The sequence below is a fragment of the Coffea arabica genome, chromosome 6c (genome assembly GCF_036785885.1).
Source record: "Coffea arabica cultivar ET-39 chromosome 6c, Coffea Arabica ET-39 HiFi, whole genome shotgun sequence".
NCBI classification, from domain to species: Eukaryota; Viridiplantae; Streptophyta; class Magnoliopsida; order Gentianales; family Rubiaceae; genus Coffea; species Coffea arabica.
This window is the reverse complement of record NC_092320.1, coordinates 6,173,211-6,189,315: the sequence shown is the minus strand read 5'-3', so window position 1 is coordinate 6,189,315 and position 16,105 is coordinate 6,173,211. Positions and strand designations below refer to the sequence as shown.

The window sequence follows — 16,105 nt, the reverse complement described above, 5'->3', positions numbered from 1 at the left end:
CCCACCCTTTTTCTTTTGCTGCCGCCATCATAACTCTGGTTTTTGCAGCTGCTCCGCCACTCCCAATCACTATCGTGGGGAATTGTCTATTCATAGTTCGCGTCATAAGACCAGGTCGCCCCGTGGAAAAGTATTTTCTTCAGCCCTAACTCCCAAGTGCATATGCGAAATGTTTCATACATAGGCGATCCCCTTCGAGTTAGATTACGGGAATTCTCTTATCTTAGCTTTAGGATCGAGGCTTTACGCCCATGCTCACCATCAGGCATCATGCTTGTCTATTTATACGTAATGTGGAGATCAACTCCATAGCAGTTCAACACAGTATCCTAATTAATGCTTCAAAAGATATGACAAGACTATAGCAAGGAGCTACACAATCTCTTGGACGTGCTTGTCTCTGAAGAGATACCAGAGATTCAAAGAGATGGCGCAAATCCTTCTGACAGAAGTGGACTTCAGTTAGAATTACCAGATTGTCTTTAGAAACTCATCGTAGTTCCAAGTGTCTATGACGAATATGAACTTGTACACATCTGTCTGTGACGAATACATCAAGCCTAGCTGCCTTGCTGTTTTAGGTTGACGGAAAAAAGGACCTCTGTCTGTGGATCATTCGATTATGTAAAGTTGTATGAGCATTCGATGCTTTTTTTTTTGGTTAAATAATGTACGACTACTTCACTAGAGTACTCCTTTTTGTACTTGAAGAAGCACGGAACTTCCCCTAGGAGAGCTGACCTGATCAGCTCGGGGTGTCGATGGGAGAGCTGATCCAAGACCTGCACAGCAGAGAAGATGGGCTAACAGAGGGGCCCGAGGGTTGTCCCCAAGGGCACTCCGACGGCCAAGTTAGTTTTCCGGTGAGTAAAGTTCACGGGAAGTAGTAACAACCGGGAGTAATTTGCCTAAAGTGAGCGTCCTTTGTACAGTGGATGTGTGTTATTATTTATACCTGCAAGGGAGTCCGACCTCCGCACGACGCGGGACTTGCCCAGTATAGATAGCATCCCGCACTCAGGGGGATTGCTCCCGATCTCCTCGGGGCGGCCCTTCGCCTCCCCTGGGAGCCCTAGTCGGTGCGGCCCAGGACTGCCGCCAGGAGTCTGGGGGCCAAGGCCCAGCTCAGTCCCTCCTGGGCTGCCGCGTGTCCGGGCCTAGAACGGGGCCTCTGCACTAGCCCCCTAGATTAGGTAGGGCTGTCAGGCAGATCTAATCTATCTCTGCCACGTGGGAGGCCAGAACCGCGCACTACCCTGCCGAGGTCACCTCTGGTACAGTGCTGTCACAGGGACGCTGTTCCCACGTCCTTTCAGCTGTCCCGCCTCTTCGGTTTTCGTGCCCGCATTAAACGCGTTCACATGGGGGTCGGTTCAAATTCCCGACCGTTTCCCCCCATCCCCCCCCACAAATAGGGGTTACCATATTCCTGCCGATTCTATTTGCCATTTTCCCCTCTCCTTGCGCCTTACGTACTCCACTTTTTCCTCCGTGCACTCGAATTCCCCTTTTCCAGCGGCTTCCGGCGTCCCTTTCCCAGATTCCGGCGAGCCTTCCATCCTTCTTCCACCTCGACGTTCTCAGTAAGTTCCCTTTTGTGGTTTCTCTTAGTGTCTCCTCCCCTCCCGGCTGCTCCTTGCTCTTTATGTCGGGTTACTCCGGCAACGCCTCCCCAATACCCCGAATCATTATTTTGTCTTCGCCGTCCCCTTCATCTTCATCGCCATCCTCTCCTCCTCCCCCTTCCTTATCTCCTGCCTCTAGCCCAGACTCCCGAGCTCCCGATTCGCTGGAGCCTTTACCCGATATGAGCTCCTCTTCTGGCCACTCCCCCTCAGCTCACTCCCCCACAGCCCGAGAACTGATGGAGGCGGCCGAGCTCGACGCCCGCCTCGGACAGTCCTCCACTTCCTCCCCCAGGTCTCCCCATGGCTCCCCTGGCGGGGCCCAGGAGGGAGTTGGGGAGGACAGGGGTTCTTCCGAGGGGACCCCTGACGATCCGCAGGGGGTCGACCCCAAATTCAACTTCGGCCACCCTGACCGAGAGGAGGCCACCCTCTCACCCGAGGCGGTGGCCGGCCTGGTCAGGGCCTACTCCATTCCCCGGGTCTTCGAGCCGAGGGCTGCGGGGCCCGGCGATCGAGCCTGCCGACCTCCCCCCGGGTTTGTGGCCATATATAGGGAGCAGCTGATCGGAGGTCTCCGCCTTCCGGTTACCCCAGCCCTGGCCGAGATCCTGAGCTACTTCGGGCTCAGGATCACCCAGGCTCACCCCAACTCGATCAGGATCATCATAGGATTCCTGATCTACTGCCAACTCTGCTCCATTCCTTACTCCCTCTCCCTCTTCCGAGCTGCCTTTGTCCTCAAGGCATCCTTCCCTGGGTGGTATTACTTTTGCCGCCGGGCTGGGGACCAGAGCCGGGGGGACAAGGGCTGCCAGGAATTGTTCTACAAATTCCCCTCTTCCGTCAAAAACTGGAAGGGGGACTTTTTCTTTGTCAAGTCCATCGGTCTTGATGCCACCGCATGGAGGGTCGGGCCGGTCAAGCTCGACCCCTCCCCCAAGGATCTGGACGTTGAAACCCTCTTCCAGCTGCTGACCTCCAAGGTGAAGCTTACTGCCACCAAGTTCTCCAGCAAGCAGATCTCGGCGGCCGGACTGATGGGGACATTGTCCGGGTCCTATGGCGAGGTGGAGGCCTCCCCTGTCGACCTTGACGCCTGTAACGCTGGCCCTAACCCTGTAGCCAGTTGCATTTGCATACATATACATATAAGTATATCTACTTACCGTCCTGCTCTGACTGTTCCTGTGATTCTTCTCGCAGTGAGGAAACTGTCCCAACTGCTGGGGGCGTCTACTGAAGAGGCCGTTTCCCCTCCTCGACCCGGAACCGCCCAAGGGGCTTCTGCAGCCTCCCCGGGCTCAGGGGGCGGCGCAGCCCCCCAGACGGAGGCGTCGCAGCCATCTCCCTCTAAGCAGGCCGCCAACAAGAAGAAAGCGGCGGGGCAGAAGAGGGGCAGGGCTGAGGAGCCCTCCCAGGTCGGGCAGAAGAGGCCCGCGCCGGTCGTTCCCCAGCCGCTCCCTCTGGTGTCATCTGGGGGTCCAATTCACGTGGGTGTTGGCTCGGCGGAGAAGCACGCCCTGGAGTCCCCTCCTCCGAGCTTGTGGCACTTCCGCCACATCCTCCCCCAAAAGCCGGGCCAAGCCCCCACTATGCACGATCCCCGCCACTTCTGCCCCTCTTGGAAGCTCTCCATCAATGACCGGGTCCAATTCCCGGGGGCAGCTCGGGAGCTGATGGTGGGCTCTGTCCTTCCGCGGGACAGGAAGTGGATGGAGCTTGCCGACCCAGCCGAGCTCCAGGATATGTACTTCTCCTCCCAGGCCCAAGTAAGTTTTTCATCCCTGGGATAATTTTGCCTTCGTGCCTTGGTCAAGTAGCGTGACATGCTGACCTGTCCCCTTTTTCCCTTCAGGCCAACGCTGCTGGCGCCGCCCTGGTGACTCGCTTCTCCGAGCTGTCGCCCGACCTGGAGAAGATGCGGAAGAGGAACCTGGAGGCGGAGAAGAAGCTGTCCCAGGCCCTCAAGGAGGCGAGCTCCCTCAAGGCCAAACTGGACAAGGCCGAGAAGGAGCTAAACGCTGCACAGGTCCAGCTCGCCTCCACCAGGTCGGAGCTCGACCAGGAGAAGGCCGGTGTGGCCAAGTTGAGGGAGGAGCATGCCATTGAGCTCTCCGGCACCGTCAGCCGGGAGCGGAAGAAGGCTGTTCGGGAGTTCCTTACTTCCGAGCAGTTCGAGGAGGACATTGCTCACCTCAACCTGCCCATCCTCCAGGTTGGCTGCACCCGGGCCCTGGACCAGGTGAAGAAGCTCGACCCTCCCGGCCTCGATTTGACGAAGTTCAAGGACTACAATCCTTCGGCCGAGGCCAGGGTGGACTGGCTCTTCGACGGGTACCGCAAGGGGCACTCCCTGAAGGAGCTGGCGGGCCGGTCTGACACTGGGGCCGAGCTGGAGGAGGTCCCCTTGGAGGAGGTCGGGTCTCCTGGCCGAGCTGCCGGGAAGGAACCGGTGGCCTAGGGCGGCGGCCACCCCAGGAGCCCTTTCTGTCTTCTTATAAGAATGTGACCATGCTCCAGTTGAAGATGCTCTTGGAGGTCCATCTAAGATGGAAGGGCTCCCCCACTCCCGGGCTCCTGGATAGCCTCCGCCATACGCCTCTCAACATGCCTAAGATGTACTTTCAGCTCTTGCTCCGGACGAGGAAATCTCTCTCCATACGCCCCTCACCATGTTTAAGGTGTACCCTCAGTTCCTATCCAGGTCGGGCTACCAGCAGGTAGAACAGACATCGAAGGGGGCTGCCCACTCGGGAATCTCGCGATAGATAGGTAGAGTACCTTGTAATAGATAGGCGGCTCAGAGACTCTGTAAGCCCTGTAATAGATAGGCTTCGAATGCATGTATAAAACTTGAGGATTATTCTGCATTTCTTGAATGCACCAATTCTGTCGATCCGACCTCCTTGGCCGAACAGACCTCTTGGGTCGAACACTTCACACTGTAAACCTTAAGTGCGTTCATGCCGACCTCCCGGGTCGAACACTTCACCCTTCAAACATTAAGTGCGTTCGTGCCGACCTCCTGGGTCGAGCACTTCACCCTTTGAACATTAAGTGCGTTCGTGCCGACCTCCTGGGTCGAGCACTTCACCCTTCAAACATTAAGTGCGTTCGTGCCGACCTCCTAGGTCGAACACTTCACACTCTAAACATTAAGTGCGCTCGTGCCGACCTCCTGGGTCGAGCACTAAACACTTCGTTACCCCTAGCCCCCCACTAGGATATTGAGCGAGGGAATGCTGAATGTGCTAGTGTAAGGTGCAGACGTGAAAATTGTAAAGTGAAATAATTACAAGTAAAAGTGGAATTGTGAATTCAGGCCTTTATTGACTGGAAAAACAAGATTTCTGATTCCAGAGTACAGACTCGGATTTCTAGGCTACCCTATACTACAAATAATCGCAGATTGGAGAAGTGCCAAGCACGGGGTACCTCGGATCCATCCATGCTGGCGAGCCTGCAGGACCCAGCTCGACTCACCTCGATGACCTTGTAGGGGCCTTCCCAGTTAGGGTCAAGTTTGTTGGAGCTGTGAGCTCGGCTGATCGAGTTCTTTCTTAGGACGAGGTCCCCGGGTTGGTACTGTACCGTCCTCACTTTGGCGTTGTGATAGCGGGCGAGCTGGCTTTTGTACTTAGCCATTCGAACAGCTGATTCCTCACGCCTGGCTTCGAGCATGTCTAGGCTACACCGAAGCTCTTCCTCGTTGGAGGTTGCCACGAAGTTCTGGGTTTTGGGTGAGGGGAGCCCGACCTCCGCTGGCACCACCGCCTCTACTCCGTAAGTTAGGGAGAACGGGGTCTCTTGGGTAGCCGTCCGGGGCGTAGTACGGTAAGCCCAGAGGACGCTGGGGAGCTCATCCAGCCAGCTCGATTGGGCGGACTCCAGTCTAGTCTTCAACCCTTGCAGAACAGTTCGGTTAGCGTTCTCAACCTGGCCATTGGCTTGGGGATGACCAACCGACGTGAAGTGTTGGTTGATTCCGAGCTCAGCGCACCAGCTCCGGAAAGGGTTCTCGGCGAACTGGCGGCCGTTGTCGGATACCAGGACATGCGGAATCCCGAACCGGCAGACTATACTCTTCCAGAAGAATCTCCGAATTACCTTCCCCGAGATAGAGACCAGGGGCTCCGCCTCCACCCACTTTGTAAAGTAGTCAATGGCCACCACGAGGTGCTCATATCTCCCCGGGGCTCGGGGGAAGGGACCCAGGAGGTCTATCCCCCATTGAGCGAAGGGCCAAGGACTGTGGATGGGAATCATCTCCTGAGCTGGCTGATGACGCAGCGAGGCGTGTACCTGGCAAGCCCGGCATTTCTGGACAAGATCTGTTGCGTCTCGGAAGACAGAGGGCCAGTAGTAGCCCAGAAGGAGGCACTTTTTGGCTAGCACCCGAGATCCCACGTGTGCCGCACATATTCCTTCATGGACTTCGCGCAGGACGTAATCCCCTTCTTCGGGAGTCACGCACTTTAACCAGGGGGACAAATACGACCTCCTATAGAGGGTACCCCCGGTGTAGGCGTACTTAGCAGCCCGGAGCTGGATTCGGCGTGCCTCGGCTTTGTTTTCGGGGAGGGCACCCGAGCTGAGGAAGTCTATGAGAGGCGTCATCCAGGTAGCCGAGCTGTCTATAGCCAGGACCTGAACCCGACCGATACTTTTTTGTTTTACCACCTCTACCAAGACCTCCTTGCTCAGGTGGGCAAACGAGGAAGACGCCAACTTCGAGAGGGCGTCTGCCCGCTTGTTCTGGGACCTTGGCACCCGCTCTATTTCAAATATTCTGAACAGGGCCGCCACCTCCCGTACCTTAGCCAGGTATTCCTTCATCACCTCGTCCTTGGCCTCGTACTCCCCGCGGACCTGGAGGACGACGAGCTGGGAGTCGCTCCGAACTCTGATTGCGGTGACGCCCATCTGGTGGGCTATCCGCAGTCCCGTCAGGAGGGCCTCATATTCTGCCTCGTTGTTGGACGCAGGGAAGTCGAACCTAAGCGCATAGGTCAGTTCTTCCCCGGTGGGCGAGGTGAGCAGCAGGCCCGCTCCGCTCCCTTCCTTGCTCGAGGCGCCATCCACGAATAGCACCCACGGCTCCTCGGCCGGGGTGTCCGTGGGGGTCGGGGCTAACTCTGCCAAGTTTAAGTTAGCTCCCTCCGCAAGGAAGTCTGCCAAGGCCTGAGCCTTGATGGCAGCGCGAGGCCGGTAGCTAATATCATGCTCGGCCAGCTCGACGGCCCACTTGGTCATCCGGCCCGAGACCTCGGGCTTGGTGAGTATCTGCCGTAGGGGCTGGTCGGTCAGGACCACAATGCTGTGGGTCTGGAAATAAGGGCGGAGCTTGCGAGCGGCATGTACCAAGGCGAGAACCAGCTTCTCGGCGGGCGAGTATCGAGTCTCTGGCCCCTGCAGGGCTCGGCTCACGTAATACACCGGCCTCTGAGCCCCCCCATCTTCCCGCACCAAGACCGCACTGACGGCCTCGTTGCAAGCGGACAGGTATAGTAATAGGGTCTCCCCTGGCTCTGGTGCGGTCAGAGCTGGTAGCTCGGCCAAGTAGGCCTTTAGGTCGGTGAAGGCCTTTTGGCACTCCTCAGTCCAGTGGAATTCCTTCGGCGCTTTTAGTACCCGGAAGAAGGGCAGCCCCCGGACCGCGGAGCGCGAGAGGAACCTGTTCAGGGCGGCCATCCTTCCTGTTAGCCGTTGGACTTCCTTCACGCTCCTCGGGGGGGCCATATCCACGATGGCCTGGAGCTTATCCGGGTTGGCCCGGATTCCGTCTCGTGACACCAGGAAACCAAGGAACCTCCCCGACCTCACCCCGAAGGTGCATTTCTTCGGATTTAAGCGCATCCGGCTCTCCAGTAGGATGTCCAAGATCTCCCTCAGGTCGGGTGCGAGCCGTTGGTCCGTCCGACTTTTGACGATCATGTCGTCCACGTAGACCTCCATGTTCCTGCCGATCTGGCCTCGGAATAGCTTGTTGACCAGGCGCTGGTAAGTGGCCCCCGCGTTCTTGAGTCCGAATGGCATGGTTCTGTAGCAGTAGGTCCCTTCTTCAGTGATGAAGGAGGTCTTATCCCGGTCCTCCTCGGCCATCTCTATCTGGTGGTATCCCTTAAAAGCATCCAGGAAGCATAAAACGTCAAAACCCACGGTAGAGTCTACTAACCTGTCGATTCTAGGCAAGGGAAAGCAGTCCTTCGGGCAGGCTTTGTTGAGGTCCGTGAAGTCTACGCACATCCTCCAGGTCTGGTCCTCTTTCTTGACTAGGACCGGATTGGCCAGCCAGGTCGGGTAGTAAACCTCCAAGATGATTTTGGACTCCAGCAGCTTGCCGACCTCCTCCTTGATCACCTCGTTCCTCTCAGGAGCGAAACTCCTTTTCTTCTGCTTCACCGGCTTGAAGTGGGGGTCGACGTCAAGGTGGTGGACTGCCAGGTCCGTTGGAATCCCGGGCATGTCATCCACCGACCAAGCGAAGACCTGGGAGTACTCCCTTAGCAGAGCCTTCAAGTCCTCCTTCTCCTTGGCGGGTAACAAGGCTCCAATGCGGAGAACCTGGTTGGGTCGATCCTCCCTTAGAGGGAACTCCTCAACCTCATCCTGGGTTCCCAGGGGCTGGACCTCATCCCCCGGAATGTAGGGCTCCAAGCTGGTTGTGTGGGCGACCACCTTTTCCTGCCCCCGGAGCGTGGCCAGGTAACAAGCCCTGGCTACCTCCGGGTCGCCGTGCACCTCGGCTATCCCTCCCGGGGTAGGGAACTTGACGCTGAGATGGTAAGTGGAGGAAACAGCCCGGAGGGCGTTCAAAGCAGGCCTCCCCAGGAACACATTGTACGGGGACGGCTGCCTGACCACCACGAAGTTGACGGGAACAGTCCGGCATTTGGGAGCCTGTCCTACCGTGACCATCAGGGTGATCATCCCTTCCGAGCTGATGGGTGGTCCTGCAAATCCCACCAGAGGTGTCCGGACCGGGGTGAGCTGGTCATCCCTTAATCCGAGCTCCTTGAACACCCTGTAAAACATGATGTCGACCGCACTACCCTGGTCGACGTATACCTTCTTCACCCGATAGTTGTTGGTGACAATGTCTATCACGATGGCCTCATGGTTCCCAGAAGCCAGGGGGACCGCATCCCTTGGCCCGAAGGTGATCTCCTCTTCCATGCGCAAGCGCTTCAAGGAATCGTCGCCTTCGGGGGGTGGTCGCTTGTTCTTCCGAGCTGCATGGCTGTCCCCCCCTGTGGGACCTCCGGCAATGGTATTTATCACACCCGCCAGGTTCTGGGTGTCCGGGTCGGGAGAGTGGCCCCGAGGAGCGTCCCGCCGCTCTGAGCGGTCCCGACGCCGTCCCTCGTGCCTGTCCCCGTGGTGGTGGCGCCCGGGCTCCTGACCTGGTCGGCGCACGAACCGCCCTAAAAGGCCGCGCTGGATTAGGTCCTCTATCTCCTTGCGCAGGGCCCAACATCCCTCCGTGTCGTGTCCCACGTCGCGGTGAAAGGCGCAGTACCTGTCCTGGTTCCTTTTGTTTCGGGGCGTCCCCATTTTTGGCGGCCGATCTCCTAGTCCTTCCGCCTCCATAACGGCCAAGATCTGAGCTCTGGGCCGTGTTAGAGGGGTGTAGGTCTTCTCGGGGAGTGGCAGCAGAGTAGGGGCCTTCTCCTTCGAGAGCCGGTCGAAGACGTTTTTCTTGGACGGGGCGTCCTTGTTCTCGGGGGGGTTTGTCCGACCTCTCCGATCCCCAAGCTCCCGATCTGACTCCTTCTTCAGACGGCCTGCCTCCTCCGCATTAGCAGCCTCGTGCGCCCTGCGAAGGAGCTCTTCCAGGTGCACGGGAGGCTTCTTGGCCAGGTCGTAGAAGAACTCCTCTACCCTGAGCCCGTTCGTGAAGGCAGCCATCACCACTTTCTCATCCCTGTCTCTGACCTGCAAACTCTCCGCATTGAAGCGGGTCATGAAGTTCTTCAGTGACTCGTCGGGCCTTTGCCTGATGGACATCAGGTGGGTTGCGTTCCTCGCGTAGACCTTCGAGGACACGAACTGGGCTGCAAACTGCCGAGCCAGCTCGGGAAAGCTCCGTATAGACCCCGGTTTCAACCCCTGGAACCAGAGCCGCGCCTTCCCCTTTAGGAACATGGGGAAAGTCTTGCAGCGGACCTCATCCGCGGCGGTTTGCAGGCGCATATGCGTCAAGAAGACCGAGAGGTGGTCCTCCGGGTCCGTAGAGGCATCGTACATCTCGATGCTCGGAATCTTAAACCTCCGGGGTAGGGGGTAGTCCTCTATCTCCCGGGTAAAAGGCGAGGTTGCATAGTTGTCCTCGTATGGCCGGGGCCTCAAGATCTGCTCGAGCTCATCCCGAGCAGGGTCCAGATAAAGGGGGTCGCGGGGCCGACTCTTGACAGACCGAGCCCGGGAACGCTCGGACCCATTCCGGGCGGGCTTCCTCGGAGAGGGGTCTCTGGGATGGCTCCCCGCGGACCTGTCGCGGGAATACCTCTCGCTGTCTCCGACCACCGAGGCTCGGGGGCGGGGAGGAGTCCGGGGGCGCATCCTCCTAGGGGGTTGGTCTCGCGACTCATCTTCCGAAGGGTCAGGGGGTAACTCCTTCTCCTTTCCCTTGGCCTTGGAGGTCTGCGCACCCCCAGCCCCCTCTCCCTCCTTCGCCTGCCGGATTATATCTTCCAGCATAGGAAGATTGTCTGTCACAAACTGGAGCATCTGCTGCCTACGTTCCCCTGAAAGGGCTGAGCCCCCGGCTCCCCGGGATGCCTCAGCCTCCTTTCGTTGGGATTCTTCACCGCCCCCGTGGTCGGTGCTGCCCACCGCTCGCTTGGATCGCGTCTTGGCCATCAACACAATCTTACTTACCTTACGTTTCCCACAGACGGCGCCAACTGAAGAAGCACGGAACTTCCCCTAGGAGAGCTGACCTGATCAGCTCGGGGTGTCGATGGGAGAGTTGATCCAAGACCTGCACAGCAGAGAAGATGGGCTAACAGAGGGGCCCGAGGGTTGTCCCCAAGGGCACTCCGACGGCCAAGTTAGTTTTCCGGTGAGTAAAGTTCACGGGAAGTAGTAACAACCGGGAGTAATTTGCCTAAAGTGAGCGTCCTTTGTACAGTGGATGTGTGTTATTATTTATACCTGCAAGGGAGTCCGACCTCCGCACGACGCGGGACTTGCCCAGTATAGATAGCATCCCGCACTCAGGGGGATTGCTCCCGATCTCCTCGGGGCGGCCCTTCGCCTCCCCTGGGAGCCCTAGTCGGTGCGGCCCAGAACTGCCGCCAGGAGTCTGGGGGCCAAGGCCCAGCTCAGTCCCTCCTGGGCTGCCGCGTGTCCGGGCCTAGAACGGGGCCTCTGCAGTACTCGTTGAGCAAATCTCTGTTTTTTTCTCTCGCATGTGTGTGGAAACCGGATGATATAATAAATACATCAAGAGATGAAGTGACATAATTATCATCATGAGATGATGGATGCCATGAAGAAAGAAATATCAGGCTGCAACTTCCCGTCTTTCTCTCCTCTCCAAGCATTCCAGTCCTGCTCACCTCAGGTAAGACAAGGAAGGCCATATGGTGTAGAAATGGTGGACCATCTATGAATTGTGATTTTCAGGCCCGAAATGCTGGGATCAAAGTCTAGTCATCTTACCTTGATACGTGGCTGCTTTTACCAAAATTCTGCCACTTGTTACTACTAATGCACCCCATATAACCATAACCTCTCATCTTATCTAATGCTTCTCTGGTTTCGCGTTTTCTTAACTAATCATATCACCACCAATGCACTTTAGAATCTTGATCTTTGTTTCTCCTGTTTCCTTCTCCCTTTGGCCTTTCTTGCTCTAAATTAAATGTTTCTCTCCTGCAAGCAAGGAGAGGGGGAGGGGGATCTTAGATACCTATGGCCATGGCTTCTTCAATGTCTGATAACCGATTTGTAATGGGGTACCCCTCCATGAATAACGACGGTAATAAGTATTCACAAGCACCACCACCGGTACCGGGGTACGTCCTGCAGGGAGCTTATCCTCCTCCTCCTCCTCCACAGCCCCCGTATTTTGGTTACCCCGGCGCCCCCACCGAATCTAAAAAGCATGTTTCTCCATCTTTCAACGTGTGGTACAACTCGAGGAATTACGCGCCATCGGGTTGGGCCCTCCCTGAAGACGACAGTAGCAAAAGATTTGGCCGAGTGATGCTGGTGACCATGGTGACTTTGATTGTTAGCATGTGCATGGTAAGCTTGGTGATTTGGTTCCTATTCGGTACACAAATGCCAGAGTTCGATGTTTCATCGCTCGCTGTATCCAATCTCAATGGAAACGATTCCGTAATTACGGCCAATTGGGATGTTAACATTACTGTCTTCAAACCCGACACCGATCTCAGAGTTGATTTTGATTCCGTCAAGGCTTCCATCTTCTACAAGAATTATCCCTTGGCTGCCGCTGCCGTTGAGCCTTTTTATTCGCACGGGAATCGTCTCCTTATTATTCAAATTAGAATGGATAATGCCACGGCCCCCGGCAAACCTTTTCTAGCTGGAGAAATCATTGAAAATAAAAACGGAGGTATGATGTTTGTTAGCGTGAGGTTGAGAATGGAGGCTAAATTTGAATCCGGCTCCGTTTGGAGGAAGGAAACCTTAAGAGTGTTTTGTGAAGATCTAAAGATCAACTTTTCACCCGCCGGAGGAAATGGGACGTTAGCAGAAGATTCGCAGACGCAATGTCTAATATTTACTTGATTTTTGGTGAGTTCTGTGACATTAATTCCGCGACTACCTGTTTTGAGCTTGCTCCGTCCAGCTTTTGATCCGGAAATTCTCTTCTTTTGATTGATAGATCCTGTATCAACCCTTAGTTTGAGAGAAATTTTATGCACAGCATCAAGTTGTGTGCAAATTTAAGCCGTTTAATGGTCCTTATGCGATCACAATGGCTGTTTCATTTTCTGATTAGAGATCTCCTTCATTCTCCAGAGGCGTAGGTGCTTTTTTTTTTTTTAATATATACCTCTTTCCCTTTCTTTTGTTACCCTTAGTAAACCCCTCAAGGCAGTGATGGTGCTTTGATTTGTAGCAGAAATTTTCCAGTTGTAATTCCATTCGTTTATGCACCGTTTGTATGCTTGTCTACTAGGTACTTATTGGAGGTATGATGACGACCAAAAATTTGAATGGTGCCTCTGCACCTTGCTTTCTTGCCTGGCTCGCAGCCGGCAATCTTTCCGGATGTGAATGGCGGAGGCGAAGAGGCCTACTCATCATCTGCCGGTGGTTAAGTAACGTACTACTCATCATCTAGTAGTGGTCCTAGTGAAATTTTGTAAAGATTATTGGATATTACATAAATCGTTCGGAATTGTAAAAATCAGGTATGATTTTCCTTTTATCCAACCGAACCATAGACAATGGTTTTTCATGTACAAAGTTCTTTATCAATCGCTTGTATAGTTCGTATGTGTAACTCCCCTTGTTTTTTTTCTCTCGATTCTGGGTCAAAATGAACATATATGTCCCTCGACTGTCAAGCCCCGCTACTGAATGGTGAGAAAAAACATAATGGTGAGGAAAAAACATAATGATTCTGCAGATTCTGCAATCTTTTACGCAAAACATAATGGTGAGAAAAAAAAAATAATAAATCAGAATCTGCCGAGTCTAGCGAAACTGGAACAAAGAACCTTCGCCAAGTTTTCTAATGAACTTGTCAACAGAGGACAAGCAACCAAGAAAAAGGATAAACTCATCCACCTGGTACCGTAATACATGGGACGAGCTAAGACACGTTGATTCGAGGATACTAATGATAAAGCATCTCCCTTAAAACATATTTATTAACGACCAGACTTGTATGTAATAAACTTTCTACAAATGTTTGTTTGTACAAGGACAAACTTTAACCATTCAAAAGAAGCTTCTATCACTGGATAGAAGCATATGACTTCTGTTCTCAAAAACATTATTATGTCAACTTTTCTAGCACTGTCACCCAAGAAGTAGTATTTCGAATGCAAATCGTGGTGCAGAAGGAAGAATTGATCTCTATCAACTGTGATTGTGATTGTATCAAAAGATGGAGGGAGGATGGAGGGCACCAGAAAATCGATGTCCTAAATATGCTAATACTTGCTCATCCCACCCATCATAAATCAAACATGCACGTCCACAATTTTAACCCACACTGATCTATCAAAAATAAATTTAACTAATTCTCTAGCCACATATTGGTCAGAGTAACATTTTGGTGGTTTCCATACAAATTAGTCTCGTCCTCTCTTAATGGGATATCTCTATCTATAGCGCGGATATCTATTGAACACCTTGGAGATCTCCTTAATTTGATCTCCATATTCTCCGTCTCCCCCTTTCTCTCCTATTCAGGTAGCTGTTTTGCTTGCTTCTTCTCTCTCTCTCTTCCTCCCGTTCCTGCCCTGCAGAGTGCAGAGAGAGAGAGAGGGAGAGGGATATGTCGAATGATGAAACCACAAGACCTGTAATGGGATATGCTCCCGCAGGCTATCCCCAGCCCTTCCCTCCACCGCAACAAGGCTATTATGGTCACCCCTACACCGCCTATCCTAACTACTACAATGGCGCAGGACCACCGCCGGGCACGGTCTATTACTCATCCGCTCAATTACCCAACATTTCTCCCCAGCCATCCAAAGGTTATGAGTTTGCTCGCCTCGCGCTTATCATCATGATTGTTCTAATGGTTTGCACAATAACGTTCAGCTTATTCACTTGGCTATTTTTTGGCTCTGGCGTCCCCGACTTTAAGGTGGAGTCATTTAACGTGCCTTATTTCGACATCGCCAATTCAACATTGAAGGCCAGATGGGAGACCAATATAACCGTCAAGAATACAAACCAGAAATCAAGAATCTCCTTTCCGCACATTCAAGGATACCTGGTTTACAGAAATCGACTCGTGGATGCCGCCATGATTGATCCGTTGCACCTGGAGGGCAAGACTGAAGCCAGTCTGAGAGCTAATTTTTCTCTCCCGGATCCTAGGGGAAATCTCCCCGAAGCTTCGGTGGTGGATGCAATGGGTGAAGGACGAAAAATTGGGATTTTGGATTTTTATTTGAGATTAGATATGAGAGCAACATACGTTTCTGGCTCATACTGGAGCAGAGAAACGATGCTCAGAGTCATTTGTGGGGATCTATGGGTGAATTTCCCAGCTCCAATTGGAGGTGGAACGTGGAACGGTACCAGCGGGGAATGTTCGACTTACTATTGATGTTAACTTAACAAGCCGTTTCATTTCCTTCTCTGCTCTTTGATAGCTGTCTGTCAATTCTTTTCTTGTATATTTTCACCCTGCATGATAGGCCATGCGCATTTGTTCAGCGTGGAATCTGGTTCTAGTACATTAAGATACGTAGGATATAATGAACAATGGGTTTAGGTTCCTGAATTGGATGTGAACAGTACAGCAGGCTCCGCTCCCAAACCTCGACCATTTTTTCTTTCTTAAACGACCTCTCTTCCTCCCGTACATTGCGCAATGCATACGCTTAATCGACTCCCCTGCAGGCTTTATATTACATTCTGCAAAATAGATATAGAGGAAACTATAAAGATCAAATTCTGACTGAAATCAATTCATTGTCTCCACCTGGGCCTCCGCCACCGTCACAACCCACTCCAACGCCTCTCTCCCATCCTCAGCGTTATTTATTTACGACGGCTTGGAGCTCCTGCTGTCCATCAACCCCGACAAAAGGCCGTCTGCAATGCCCAAGAAAAGCGACACCGTTCTGCATGCCAGGATGGAAATCTCCGGCCTTCAAGAGGGATTTGGTTTTTGGGCCGATCCGTTTTGGGTTAAAAGGCTCGAGAGTCAGGCCCGGACTTCAAGGTCTCATTTGATCAAGGCTTAGACTAGTACAATTTTGGGACTGCCCTCTGTAAATGGACTAGGAACATGACAATTCCTTACAAAGCCTGCCCTGTTTCATCTGTAAAGATGGAATGAGTGACCTAAAAAAGAAAGAAAGAATTAATCTTTTTTACTGAGTCAATATATACATTTATGGGATTAAATGAATGTTGTATAATTTCAATTTGAATTTAAAGTATCAAACTTTGCATTTGGTGTATAGTCGCAGTGCATAAAAGATTTATCCATAAGTATGTAAAAAAAGCAGATTAATGCCCGGTTTGATATGCAAAGATGGAAAGCAATAAATAAACAAAAGTGTCAAGCCAAGTTTTAAGGGGATGCGGTCGACAAATTCCTTGTACGTGTCCCTGAAGAACAGTATAGTCTGTATGTATGAAATGGGGTCAGATCTGGAACTAAAAAATTTTTAAGCTACAAGGTTTGGTTTTCAGATATAGAGAGATTTTCAGCTGTTGGCCCAAAAGCTTGTCAGGACCACCCATGAGTTCGAAAACTATATGAATAAATTGGTTTAATCTTCTTCAGTTCTGAGGATTATATG

The 16,105-nt window shown here is 53.1% G+C and overlaps 1 protein-coding gene and 1 long non-coding RNA gene across 2 annotated transcripts; both read left to right on the top strand.

Annotated features, from left to right (window-relative positions):
* Positions 1–11,126: 11,126 nt before the first annotated feature.
* LOC113692532 (uncharacterized) lies at positions 11,127–13,115 on the top strand. Its single transcript, XR_011815758.1, has 2 exons — positions 11,127–12,398; positions 12,787–13,115. It is a non-coding gene; the product is annotated as an uncharacterized lncRNA (long non-coding RNA).
* Positions 13,116–14,115: 1,000 nt separating this feature from the next.
* LOC113692285 (uncharacterized) lies at positions 14,116–14,898 on the top strand. Its single transcript, XM_027210675.1, has one exon. It carries the CDS (start codon positions 14,116–14,118, stop codon positions 14,896–14,898), a length of 783 nt encoding a protein of 260 aa, XP_027066476.1.
* The last annotated feature ends 1,207 nt before the right edge of the window (positions 14,899–16,105 follow it).